The sequence below is a fragment of the Ipomoea triloba genome, chromosome 2 (assembly GCF_003576645.1).
Source record: "Ipomoea triloba cultivar NCNSP0323 chromosome 2, ASM357664v1".
Classification (NCBI taxonomy): Eukaryota; Viridiplantae; Streptophyta; class Magnoliopsida; order Solanales; family Convolvulaceae; genus Ipomoea; species Ipomoea triloba.
In genome coordinates, this window is record NC_044917.1 from 7096104 (window position 1) to 7109439 (window position 13336).

The 13336-nt window shown below is 33.8% G+C and overlaps 1 protein-coding gene and 1 non-coding gene across 2 annotated transcripts; both read right to left on the reverse strand.

Annotated features, from left to right (window-relative positions):
• Positions 1–2911: 2911 nt before the first annotated feature.
• TRNAS-AGA lies at positions 2912–2993 on the reverse strand. Its single transcript has one exon. It is a non-coding gene; the product is annotated as a tRNA-Ser (tRNA).
• A 385-nt stretch (positions 2994–3378) lies between these two features.
• Positions 3379–8497, reverse strand: LOC116005263 (COP1-interacting protein 7-like). The gene is made up of 8 exons (XM_031245529.1): positions 8195–8497; positions 7925–8101; positions 7699–7808; positions 7526–7574; positions 7286–7438; positions 6755–6990; positions 4862–6522; positions 3379–4683 (listed from the first exon to the last, which is right to left on the reverse strand). Exons 1-8 carry the CDS (start codon positions 8251–8253, stop codon positions 3838–3840), a joined length of 3291 nt encoding a protein of 1096 aa, XP_031101389.1. The 5' UTR covers positions 8254–8497; the 3' UTR covers positions 3379–3837.
• Between the last annotated feature and the right edge of the window lie 4839 nt (positions 8498–13336).

The following is a 13336-nucleotide window of genomic DNA, read 5'->3' on the forward strand; positions in this document are numbered from 1 at the left end:
CCCGGAATCCATGTTGTTGCTTTCTGTAACCAACAAATGCTTTAATTTATTTGATTATTTATTTTTACCGATGAGAAAAGTTTAGTCGAATGCTAATTTTATTTGTTTTCTATTTTTTGAAACCTTGGATACGATATGAACAATGTAGATGAACGTTGGATCAGAGTGTCGGTGGCGTCATCCTTGTGCAAAGGTCGTCAGATGGAACGGTGGATCTGCGGTACCGGATGGCAGTATAAGGCGTTAATTTGAAATTCTAGATTTATTCTTAATTTTTATTACTGATTAATACTCGTATGTAGTACGTATCGTATTGAAATAAAAGAGACAAATATGTGGTGGTGGGAGGTAAATGAATTTTTTGTTGGTTAGCATCTCATAGTCATCATCACACGATTCTTTCCCACTACTTCATTGCTTCTTTTATTGTTGTTGTTGTTGTTGTTTTTTTTTTTTTAATAATTAATTTTTCATACACTTTTTTTGATAAGGTTATTGCAAGAAACCATGAATTATAAAATTAACGTTTTTAATCCGGTCTCAAATGGTCATTTGAGAGAAAATTTACTTAAGGATCAAAAGTGGCACAAAATTAATAATTGATGGACCAAAATTAGTTTATTTTAAAATTGAAAATCAAAAGTAGGAAAATCACTATACTCGGATGACTAAAAACAATATTACGGAGTATTAATTTGGAATAAATAGTGAAAGCAATTATTAAAAATCAATAGGAGGCCTCCCATTTAGGAAGCAATTATAAAAAGAAAATATAGTGATGTTTTTTTTTTAATAACTCGATTTTAAAGTGCACTTAACAACACTATAGATTGTATTTTTCAACACTATAAATTGCACTTTAGCAAATTTACAGAGTTCGTTCATCTATTAACAAATTTTAAAAACTAAATCCGAAACTAAACCATAAATATATATATTTTTAAAACCCTTAAACCAAATTTAAAACTAAACTATATACTTCAAAGTGTGGACGCTAAGTGCATTTTCATATTTGGTGTACTTTATACTAACGTTTTGTATACTTTATAATATTGCTAGGTGCACTGTTATAGTAAATCATAAATACTAAACTCTAAGGTAAATTGGAAACACTAAACCTGAAACTAAACAAAAAAATAAAAAATAAAAAATAAAATTACACCATAAACTCTAAAAGGTGAACCATTTCAATTCACAATGTACTTTCGCACATCACAAAATGTAATAATCTTTACTATTGTTATCTGCATTCTATAATGTTGCTAAGGGCATTCAAAGTTTTTATTTGAAAAGCACATGCACTACACACACAAATAAATTAATAGTTTAATAGGATGGATAATTTTTTAGTTTATTATGTAATATGTTTGTATGCAATTATTATGTGAATTATTTATTAATTCATGGTGTGGGTCAATTAATTTACAATCACTAATGAAAATTAGAATTAAAAATATATTTTCTTAAAAGTTGTAAAAAATGCCACATTTAGAAATGATGTATATGTAATTATTTTAGTAAAAAAAAAATATTTTTGATAGAAATTACCAATACTTATATAGGCAAAAAATTCAGCAAAAACATACAATTTTAGTAAAAACATAAGATTATTACAATATATATATAGAATGGTTCATGTGAGAACATATTTCTAAGTAAAAAGTAAGGACTGATTTAATCTATCCATTTGGGTAGATCAATGATTGATGATTGCTGAAAAAATGAAAGAAAAAAATTGATATGATCAGTTTTATAAATATTAAAAACTTAAAAATTTATAATAATTATAAAATTAACACATAATTTTTTTACTATGTTTTCTGAAAAATGAGTCATTTTTCATAAAATATACAACATATATATATATATATATATATATATATATATATATATATATATATATATATATATATATATATAGAACTATGATCTATTTTCAATATCTGCTTCTTAACATCCATTTATGTATTTTTTTTTTAATAAAGTATACTTTGTGAATTTGTGCGGTCTCATTGTAATTGGGAAATTTATTGCAACATGCTGTTTTTATTATTTTAATTTATTTTGTTTTATCATGCATTCATGCCCCTTGGTGGTTGCGTGAATGCCTGATTGTGGCTGGTAAGCCGAAGAAAGAAGGGAAAGACCAATTACGTACCCAAATCAACTTGCTAAACTGATTAACTAACCCACCCGATTAACAAAATATTAATTTGGGTAGAGCATTGTTACGTTATTTGAAAACGAAATATTGTGTATGAGTATTAATGTGATTATGCAATAAAGAAAAAAATTCTAAAACATTCCGGACATCTGGGGTGTGTCACATTTCTCTTAAGTTTACTAATCACAAATGATAATGTTTGTGAACAAAGAAAATTAGATTATATATATTGAATTTCAAAATTATAGTTACATGGAATATCAATGCGGTGTGGGTATGGATCAAAGAAGAACTTGTATGTTTTTCATTAAAGAGTATCCGAGTTCAAATGACTTGATCTTCAATGGAGATTTGAATAAGCATAATTGGCATGATCTTTACAGAGGCCGGGTTGAACAATATTTCAGAATGTTTACGTGATTATTTTCCATACATAAAAATGAGAGTTCATATTTATAGTTGTAGGATTGGAGAGTTTGGATATGTTCAAACTCCTTTGATATTATCTAATTAAACAAATTAGATATTAACAATATTATTCAAAATATATCAAATATACTAATATTAAAAATAATTATATTTCTCAAATTTTCAACCTAATGTTATCTGGAATATATTTGATATAATCAAGAATAATTTGGAACACGACTGAAATATTTGTAGTTACAGATCTAGGCATGCAAAGGCTCAGACAAGTTGACAAGAAACGAATTTTGCATCGTTGAAAACGGGGAGAAGTAAAAAGGACGTGGACGGCAGGATTCGAACCTGCGCGGGCAAAGCCCACATGATTTCTAGTCATGCCCGATAACCACTCCGGCACGTCCACATTGTTATTATCCATGCCCTGTCTTTTTGTGGTGGCATTTGAACACGATAGATGAAGCTAAACTATTGAATTGGAAAATTTATTGCAACATGCTGTTTTTATATATTATTTTAATTTAATTTGTTTCATCATGTATTCATGCCCCCTTGGTGGTTGCATGGATGCGTGATTGTGGCTGGTAAACCGAAGAAAGAAGGGAAAGACCAATTACACAAATCAACTTGCTAAACTGATTAACTAACCACCCGATCAACAAAATATTAAGTTGGGTAGAGCATTGTTATTTGAAAACGAAATGCTCTGTATGGTCAAAAAGACTTTGTGATCAAGCAGCATAACTGTGACTCTCTCAAAGCAGAAATGGCCTAAATGCAAAATTAAAGAATACATGGAAGGATCTCCTTCAAGCAAACAAGAATTCAATCACAAAGAATCATTACATAATTTCAGGGTGCACACAAAATCATTCCATCAATCAAATGGCAACAATTTTTTAAAAGGAAAAAAGAAAACCAGCATGGACTGGACTTGGGTAGTAATTACATACCATCATCCAATGTTTTTTTATGGCATAGTTCATAAGATTATCATATCAAAATCACGGGCAACACGAGACAGAAAGCTCCACCTATTTTCAGCTACCTTGGGGATCCTCAAATGAACAAAAAACCAATCTTCATTATTGCAGCAACATCTACATCTATAGCCTTATCAAGCATGAAATTTGTAGCTTATATCCCATCTTTCGTTTCTGTTACTCAAAAGTTCATGACTTAATGTTGCAGAAAATTTTGGCACAGAATGAAGAGATGCCACTTACTGTATGAGAAGCAGATCAAAGGACTTAGCTTTTACGGCCAAACAATAGAAACTTTCTAATTCCCTTAGCAATTTTCGGAGAGTGTTCATCACCGATCCATTTCTTCCTTGCCTGAAGTGTTTCAAGATTCACTTCGTCGTGTGGTGGTGGGGTGGATAATTCGGGTGGAGAAATTTCAGGGTGGACAGGAGACTTCACACTTGTATTGCTGCTCTTGTACATTTCTGATGCTGCAGAGCTAAGAGGATTGAGGGGCGAGGCATCTTTAAGTGCAGACTCTACAGATTGATCTTCAGTAAGCACAGAGATGCTTCCATTTGGTATCTGATCATTGTTCTTGTTGATCATAGTATCTTCACATGGAATTATACATGTCTCGTTTTTCTCGATTGAAGATACACTGTGTAGCTCCTTGATGCTTTCAGTGCTACACTCCTTTATTTGAACCTCAGATGCAGCAGAAACCATAGTCGACTCATCATTTGTTGAGCTACTAACTGAAGGCTTCGCCTTTTGCATGCCTTTTTTCTTCTCAACAGCAGCAGGCTTCTGTAACGAGGGAGCAGCCTTTGTGATTTTTTTCCTACTTGGATTGGTTTTTGACTCTGCAGATGGTGGCACGGGGGTTCTCCGGGCAGCTGAGAGGCGGTCTATAGTAGAACTCTTAATAACTGGCTTCTGTAATTTCTCTGTTGCCTGTGTTGAGGCTTTAAGTTTCGGCTTCTCAACTTTAACAGAGGTGGCTGGTTTGCTCTCTTTTGTGATTTTCTTCGAGATTGGGGCTTTAGCACCAGTACCAGAACTTCTCTCCGCAATCCTTCTCTGACGCTGCAATGCTAGTTCTTCCATTCTTTTCCTGTTCTCTTCATCCTGTCGATGGAGAAACCGCATGAAATGGTTAAAATCGATGGAAATTCAAATAAATAAAGGCCACCAAGGGAGTAGAAGGGTTAAGAAATGCATGTTTATTCACTAGTTACTAGTTGCTAGAATAAAAATGAAGCCACCAGAGGACCAAATTAATTCACTAATTCTTTTACCGAGTTACCTTCTCAGCTTTGCTTTTTGGTGTTATACTTCCAGAAGGCGATTTCTTAACCCTTGAAGGGATCTCAGCTTTGCTCCTTGCAGGAGACCCAACTGGAGTTCTAGAATATGTTTGTTTCCTAGCTGCTTTTACTCCCGGCCCCTTACTACTTTTTGTATTGGGAGCTTTACCGTTTTGAGGCAGCTTCGTATCAACAGAATCAGTTTGTTGCCTCGTAAGAGATTCATTCAATGAAACATCATTTGCATAATCCATTTCTGGATTCCATGAGGCCTCAACTTGATCAGCTAAATCTCGCTCAAGCACCATGCAGAGATCATCTGGTTCATTCACATTGGCCGTTTCTACATGATCTGGCATCTTATGGTTAGGTTGGCTAGCTCCAACAATATCTGAAACCAGAAAAATGTCATCCTTTGGTTGAGAATCAGATAGGTTTTCGAAAGGACGAGCTTGAACCATCATAGATTCATCAAAGAGAACATCTCTTTTATTTTTTTCGTTGGCATGATCTCCAATAGATGTTGGAATATTATCGCCATCAAAGAAGCTGTGGTCTGTACTGAATCCATGGTTAGCTGATTTGTCTTTCTGGTTGCTTAGGAACCAATCTCCCTCATTTTGCCTCCTAATGACCACTGAATCAGTGGCATCACCAGATAAGGTCGCCCGAGAGTAGCCATTCACTTCTTGAAATCTTTTTGAAAATAACATCTCCTCGTTGGTAAGTTCTTTTCTGTTAACTGGATGAACAGATTCTCCTGCACCCAAATTTTGCATACGCAAATTTTCTTCATTGTTTATGTCTCTTGCAATTGCAACGAAGGAATCATTTGATAGACCATGTTGCTTTGGTAATCTCCCTGGTTGAGGGTGAGAATCAATTGCAGATAACTCATCTTCCCCTAAGATCTTAGTTTTAAAGTGCTCGTCCTGATTCCTTGCAGCATCATTGGGGCTTGAATCTGCGTTTTGCATAAGAAGGTTCTGAAACATATCCCAGCTTTTGTTCATGTTTTCTTTTTCAGCATTCCCCGTGACTTCATTCTCAATTCCCTCTTTACTCTCACTGCCATTTCTCTTCTTTCTGTCTTTCTTCTTTTTGCTGTGAGATGTTATATTGCGGGACTTCTCAAACGCTGCAATGGCTTGCTCTACCTGCCCTTTGGTATAATCTTCATCTTCAGACGAAGAATCTCCAGAACTATCATCTCCATCTTCATATCTCTTCGAAGCTATGTAGTTTATGTTGCGAATGACAACTTTTCTCGACGAACCTTTCCTCTGCTTCGAAGAATGCCTTTCTTTGTGCTCCACATAGTCATCTGAATCACTTCCAGAGCTCATGTCAGTGTTTTCATTCCTACTATCGTTTTCTTTTGAATTCTTTCCTTTTTTACTTTTGGAAAACGAACTTTCATCTGGTTCGTGATCAAGACTTCGACTGGAATCACCTGCATTCGGGTGCCATGGCACATTTCCAGGAAAGTAAGAGGGTGGCACCTGCATTCCTGGAAAATTGTAGCCTGGAAATGGGGGCATTTGTGGGAACCCTGGACCATGGAAATTTTGCATATAATGTGGAAAATGGTGTGGCCAGGTTGGTACTTGGGCTTTCCCATCATTTGGTTGGATTTGAGTTGCTGATGGCAAACTATTATCTGAAAATCAAACAAACAGAACATCAACAACAAATCATGTCTGTAAACCTTAAAAAAACCTTATACTCATCAGCCAAAAGGGCTTCTTCCATAACCAATATTATGATCAGTGTCATGACCAGAATATGCCAATGGCAAATTATCTCTAACAAATCAAATTCCAGGATTCATGAGACTATAAAGTGAAACAGACAACAATAAACTCGTAAAATAGAGCACACATCCAAGTTACCTTGGTGAGTATCTGAACTTCCATGGCTTATTGTTGACTTAGGCGGGGATACATTCCGAAAGTTCACCATGGCATCTTGATTATAAAACTTATCTTCACCAGCAAGAGCGATGCCCGATTTCTCAAAATATGAAAATTCTGAAGGAGTGCAGGCCTGCATTGCAGCCACTTCATCCAACCAGATCCCATCATTGCTCTTTTTATTGCACAGTTCCAAGAAATTAATGCATGCTTCCCTAAATGAAGATAGCCTAAATCTCATAAATCGTTCGCTACCAGAATAACAAGATTGTCTGTATCTCAGAAAACTAACAAGATGGAATAATAAGAATATGGATCTTACCTAAACAATCTTAAAGAAAAGAACAGAAAGATAAAAACAAAAATGTTCCAAAGGTCAGCACATAGCACATAACAGTTAGATCATAATACTGGTTTCTGTTATCCATATCAACATTCTTATTATTTAGTTCAATTTCATATGACAATAGAACAGTCCCTAGTTGCAGATAGTTTTACTCGGCACTTCACCTTAAACGCAGAGCTCCAAAAGCATTGGCAAATGTAATGAGGTCATCTAAGTAGTCCATCTCGAATCCTGATACCAGAGCGCGAGCATAAGCCATGGCTTGCTCTTTCTTAAGAACTGCTTTCCGAGTTTCCAGAGTGCGTTGAAGACGAACCCTATTCACAGACATAAAGATAAACAATTCACATGACAGCCTAACTAAAAAGCAGTCATTATATGACTGGACATGATAGATGTTTTACTTTGGATTTTCTTCCTCAGCTGTATCACCAGCTCCATTATTGAATTCACCTAATAATCATCACCAAACTCAAGGATCCAAATTTCAAGAAAAATAAGGGGATAGTCTAAATCAAGACACATTGAAATCCAATCTGTTCCCACTGATCATATAGTTTTGTTAGGTTGATTATACCTTCTACCTGAGATGCCATACTAGCCTGTTCATTCTCAATCTGCATGATCTCTTGCTCAATCGTAACAAATCTCTCGAGAACTTCTGGAGTAGTTACAAATTTAACAAACCTAGAATGTTTGAAAACATTAACCCAGAATATTCCATAACTTCTAAACAGCTACCAACATGAACATTAAGTATCGAAGAATTGATTTAAAAAAAGAAAATTAAAGGAAAAGAAAACCTTTCTAATGTAGCTTTGGTGAACCAGGAAGCATAAGGAGTGGAAGGACGAAGAGTAATGGAGTAGCCGCCTCTGGAAATCTGGTCTTTAGCGGATTTGAGGTGAGAAATGAAGGGTTGAAGAAGCCCAGAAGCCAATTTCTCGTTTTCTTTGCCAGCAAAGATGACAAGATCACATCTTTAACCACCCAAATCCATAAAGTTGAAACATTGTGAGAATTCATCCAACAAAATCCACAATTGTAGCGTAAAAAAAACCGCTGGTGGTTACCTGGTTCTAGTTGGTGTGAGCTGAAACAAAGCATAATCAAGACAAGTTCTTGAATCCATTTTTCCTCCTGTTAGAAAAGTACTACCTTTAGGAACTAGGAGATGGCTGTTTCACTAGAATGGCATAAAACTATGTACACTGTACAAACACACACATACACAGGGGTGACGAATGAAACTTAAGCACAGTGGGAGGGAGGGATTTGTTGGATTCAAAAGTGGGGTCCCCAATGCCAAGATTTCCAAATGAGTTTTTTTTTTCTTTTTTTTTTTTAAAGGTTAATGTTACAACTTACAACTATTACTTAAAGAAATATTTTTGAGAATAATAATAGGATGTAAGACTTTATCCAATGATTGAGTTAGTCTTGTAGGTGAAGACATGAGAGAATGAATCTCTGTGCAGTAGAAGTTTGGTTTACTTTGCTGTTACTCTGAGCAATACTGTAACACAGAATTTTGGGCGGAACAGCATCATGATATCTGGGCAGAAGTCACAAGGAAATGCAATGCAATTCAAGTTATTGTTGCGTGTGGGTTGGGTTACACAGAACCACATAAAGAAATATTTTTGTGTCAAAAGGATCATTTTGTTGAATTGAATTCTGCAGAAAATAATCAAAAACTCTAACCGGGAGCTTAATCCTTATTCACCTGGAAAATTGCATTATACCAACTGAAAGCAACACTATAACTTAACCATCATTCTCTCTCCGTTGAATTCTACTACTAACTACTATTACCTAGCCAGTTGTTGTCGTTGTTGTTTTTTTTTTTTTTTTTTTTTGTTTTTTTTTTGGGTACTAATTATATAGCTCTTATGATATTACAATATCATAGAAATGAAAATTATATTGCAAAACTAACCTAACCGTTTGAAATAGTTGATAAGTGAACTGCTAATCTATCGTCAAAGAATTGACTCTATTAAGGGTGCATCATAAACTCTATAGCATGTCATGAGATAGACATCGTCTCACGGATCCTTATTTGTGAGACCATCTCATGGATCCTTGTTTGCGAGACGAGTCGGATCAAAATGGAGATGTAATACTTATGCTGAAAAATGTAATATTAATCAGGAATAAAGTGTTTATTACTTATATATGGAAAAATGTAATACTTTTGAAGAAAAAAATGTAATACTTTTACATTTTGATTTAAAAGTATTGCATTTTTTTTTATAAGTATTGCATTTTCTCTTATAAGTAACAAACACTTGTCAACATTACTTATAAAAGAAAGTGTAATACTTTTAATGAATTAAAATGTTAAAGTGTTTTATTTTTCCGTAAAATATTACACTTTTCTTTACTAGTAACAAACACTTTATTCTTGATTACCATTACTTTTTTCAGTATAAGTATTATATTTTCATATTGACCAACTCGACCTAACTCGGCCCATTTTACATATAAGAATTTGTAAAACGGTCTCACACAAGTATGATTCCATTAGATAATATTAAATTACTGAGTAAACTGACTTTAGTAAAAATAGAACATATTTTTTATTGTGCATCCGCTTGATCTATGAGTAATTCAGGTGTATAGTGGGACTAGGTTGCAACTTTCAACTAACATATCAAGTCATGGACCTAGCTAGCTTCTGACTTATCTTCAATTCCACGCTATATATGCATTACATAAAGATAGGAGTTTGTTTATATTTAGCTCTCGTTACGTTCAATTCCCAACTAATTAAAGTCAGCAATCTGACTAATTATAACTGGATAAGACAAGGATTTGATATATAAACCACCAGCCCATCACTTAATAACAATATATAAAATTTAATATGAATGTTTATAGGCTTATAGCAGTCCAAAAGTTCAAAGCTTACCTAGCATAAGGCCTTCTCCAATTGTTAAACTTGGGTGTGAATTTTAAGGAGTTTTTGTAAGTGTGATTAGGAAAGAGAAAATGTGGATGAAAGAAAAAAAAAAAACAAAAAGTAGAATAAAAAACTCTTTTTAAAATATAAATATAAATATACCTGGGCTCGAGAGCTGCGCGCTCACGCACGTGAGGCGCAGCTCTCATTTCCTTTTGTGGGCTCTACCATTTCTGTAAAATCTCCATCTTTGCAGGAAGTCTACTTTTCTTCTCTCTCCATATTATCACTCATCCACCTCACCTATTTTACCTTAAAATTTGGTCCAAATCCCACTATTGGGGAGGGCCTAAGAGTTGTGACTAGGTTCGCTTCCGAAAAAATTGGCCATGGCATCTCCGCTCAACTCGACGGAGGCGTACTTGGTTTAAAAAAAATCAATTGTACCTAGCATTATCTTGAGTTTGCATGCAAAATTAGCTAATTGCACAAATTTAAAAAGTTATTGGCTAAATTGTATAAAAGTGAAGAGATGAAGTATCTAATTGAAGCTTTTCTTAGTTTTTTTTTTTGTTTTTTTTTTCTTAGTTTAGGGGGCTAATTGTACTTTGGCCTATAGACTATAGTTGAAGGACCTTGACCCTTGTCCCGGCCTAAAAATAAATTTGAAAATGTAGCATTTTCTTTGATTTAGAGGAAATCTCATTGTCATTATTTGAAGGCGCGCTCATAATTGACCAGGTCAAATGAAGAAAATGATTTTCACGTAAAGTCAAATTTAAAATTTTGTGATTATCAAACTAACTGTCCAATTAACTTGATTGAAGATTTGAAGTAGGTTGTTGTCCTAGAAAGTAGCATTTTCTATGATGTAGAATTGCATGCTATTAAATTAAATCAGTCTTGGAAAATCAAAAGTTTTTAGAGATCAAATTAAAGTCAAATAATTATGAAATGAAATTATTACAGTACGTATTATTTTTCATTACATGCAGTAGATGAAGCAAACATAATGATATATGCAAAGTACATTATTGTAATTATTAAGGGGATATGATTACATTAACATTTATGTCAACTTTATGAAAAGCTAAGCGGCCATCTTCATGTGTAGTGTAAATCAAAAGAAAAAACCTAAACACTCGATCGGATCGATAAAACCTGAATTTGGTAAAACAGCATTTGGTGCGAATATTGCGACCTCTTGCCTATGATGAAATGACATAAATACCACATCTAATGTCTCCATTTTTATGAGAACAATGTCATAAAAAGTACAAACGTGCAATAAGATTATATTACACAGTGCGGGATGAACTTTGTAATTATGATCCGTACACTTTTAAGAGTTCACACGTTTTTTAAGTATACTTTTACATATCAGCAAATACACTTTGTAGTTATGTTTGATGTACTTTTGCATGCAAGTGCAGTTTTATAGGAAGACATGTTCTTACCTATACTAATCCAGAAGAAAAAGTCATGCTTTTGAGATTGCTCTAATTCTTTCAAAAATTTTGACTAAAAGCAAATATATATCATTGCTACGGAACGCGTATGAAATAAACTACTTTTGCTATTTAATGGCGAGAAATTAAATAGCAACCGCCAACTTGCATATGCTTCAACAGTTCAACTAATATCACTATGGGTTATATATTTTGAAGGATTGCTAAAGTTAGACTCCAAAGATGTAATCATGATAGTGATTGAATGATTAACTACACGACCATAATATGACTTTCTATCCTATCACTACTAATGTTAGTCTCTCTTTCTCAAATTTTTATATACTTTATTGCTCTTAACAAACACTTTTTTTTTTGAGTACTATTGACTCTGTTACAATGTAGTATCTGTTCATAGCTACTTTCTCAACCTACTGAAGCACGAACCCACTCCCATCATTGTGGTAGTGTTAATCGGGACATCGGATGCCACTCGACCAGGTCTTTGGCCTCCACAAACACTTAATATCTCATTTACTTTCAATATCTTTTTCCTTCCCAGTAAGGAATTTTATATGGTCAAAATTTTTCATATTATCTATCATTTATTATCCTATTTATTATAATTTCTATATTCTCTAATAATAATTAATAATAATAATAATAATAATAATAATAATAATATGAAAAAAAAAATTAAATAAACCCTTCAGTTATTGATGAAAAGCAATTAAGTATTAGAACTTTAAAAGTTCTAATTGCACACTTGAATTCATTGAAATGGAGCAATTAAATTCATAAAAAAAATAATAATAAAAACACAATGACATTGCAATTTAAAAATTTTAAAAAAATGACATGATAATTTTAAAATACCGTGTCATTGCTTTAAAATTATTTTAAAATTACCTTGAGCACCTTTAAAAGACATCAAAGTTTTGTGTGGGCCGTGCGTGCGTGCGTGTGTCGCGTGTACGTTGTGCAAAGTTTATTACCATATAAGCAGGTTATATAATTTTCTTTACTATGCTAATCCGTAGACCCTTAAAATAGTCTCTTTAATTTTACCATAGAAAAGCAGTTTTCTTATCGCATATGACAGATGTCATCAGGCACGTCATATAGTCCTTGACGACCTCCCATAAAGATGGTTTTGTAAAGAACGTAATTCACTAATTTTTTCATGAACGTGATCAAAATCCATACAGTTGTATATATCCATGAACCTTAATTTGCAAAGGTTTTCAATTGAATCCGATAACCCTGAGGTTTGAACAAGAGTGATGCATCAGAACTTCCAAGTTCTCCAAGTTTTATAATTCTTCAGGAATTTCAACTAGTTTTTGGCAGCTTTTCTAAGTCATCACAACATTCAATATTAATTTTCAAAAGGTTTGGAATCCGAACAACACAATCCCGAAATACATCCCCAACCTCACACATGACCAATGAAATCTTCTGCAAGTTTTTCAACACGAAAGTTGATTAATAGATGGAAGAAAAGGATATATGTTCCAACCTAATTCTCCCGTTCCAACCTAATTCTCTTTAAGTTTTGCGTGTGTCGTGCGTACGTGGTGCGTTTATGCGTTGTGCAAGGTTCAATATTGTATCAAGCAAGTCATATAATTTTCTTTACAATGCTAATCCTTCCAATTTTTCCCGTTGTATTCTCTTGCACGTGTAGGCCGTAAACGTTACGCGTGTCAGGTTTCTTGCACCTATAACTTACTGTGTTATATTTAGTAAATTTATTGATATATTTCTTTTAAAAATGTTAAATCCCAACTCTAAGACCCCACGAGGCCACGATCAGGGCCGATCCTAAATAAGGGTAGATGGGACCGCCTAGGACCCATACT

What these genes read in the sequence shown, in the direction of transcription:
- LOC116005263 (XM_031245529.1), bottom strand. Translation starts at nt 8,253, where the DNA reads ATGGATTCAAGAACTTGTCTTGATTATGCTTTGTTTCAGCTCACACCA. An exon ending in ACCAAAGCTACATTAGAAAG is followed by an intron (nt 7,809 to 7,924) that starts GTTTTCTTTTCC and finishes CAAACATTCTAG; the next exon opens with GTTTGTTAAATTTGTAACTA. An exon ending in AAGTTCAGATACTCACCAAG is followed by an intron (nt 6,523 to 6,754) that starts GTAACTTGGATG and finishes TTTGATTTTCAG; the next exon opens with ATAATAGTTTGCCATCAGCA.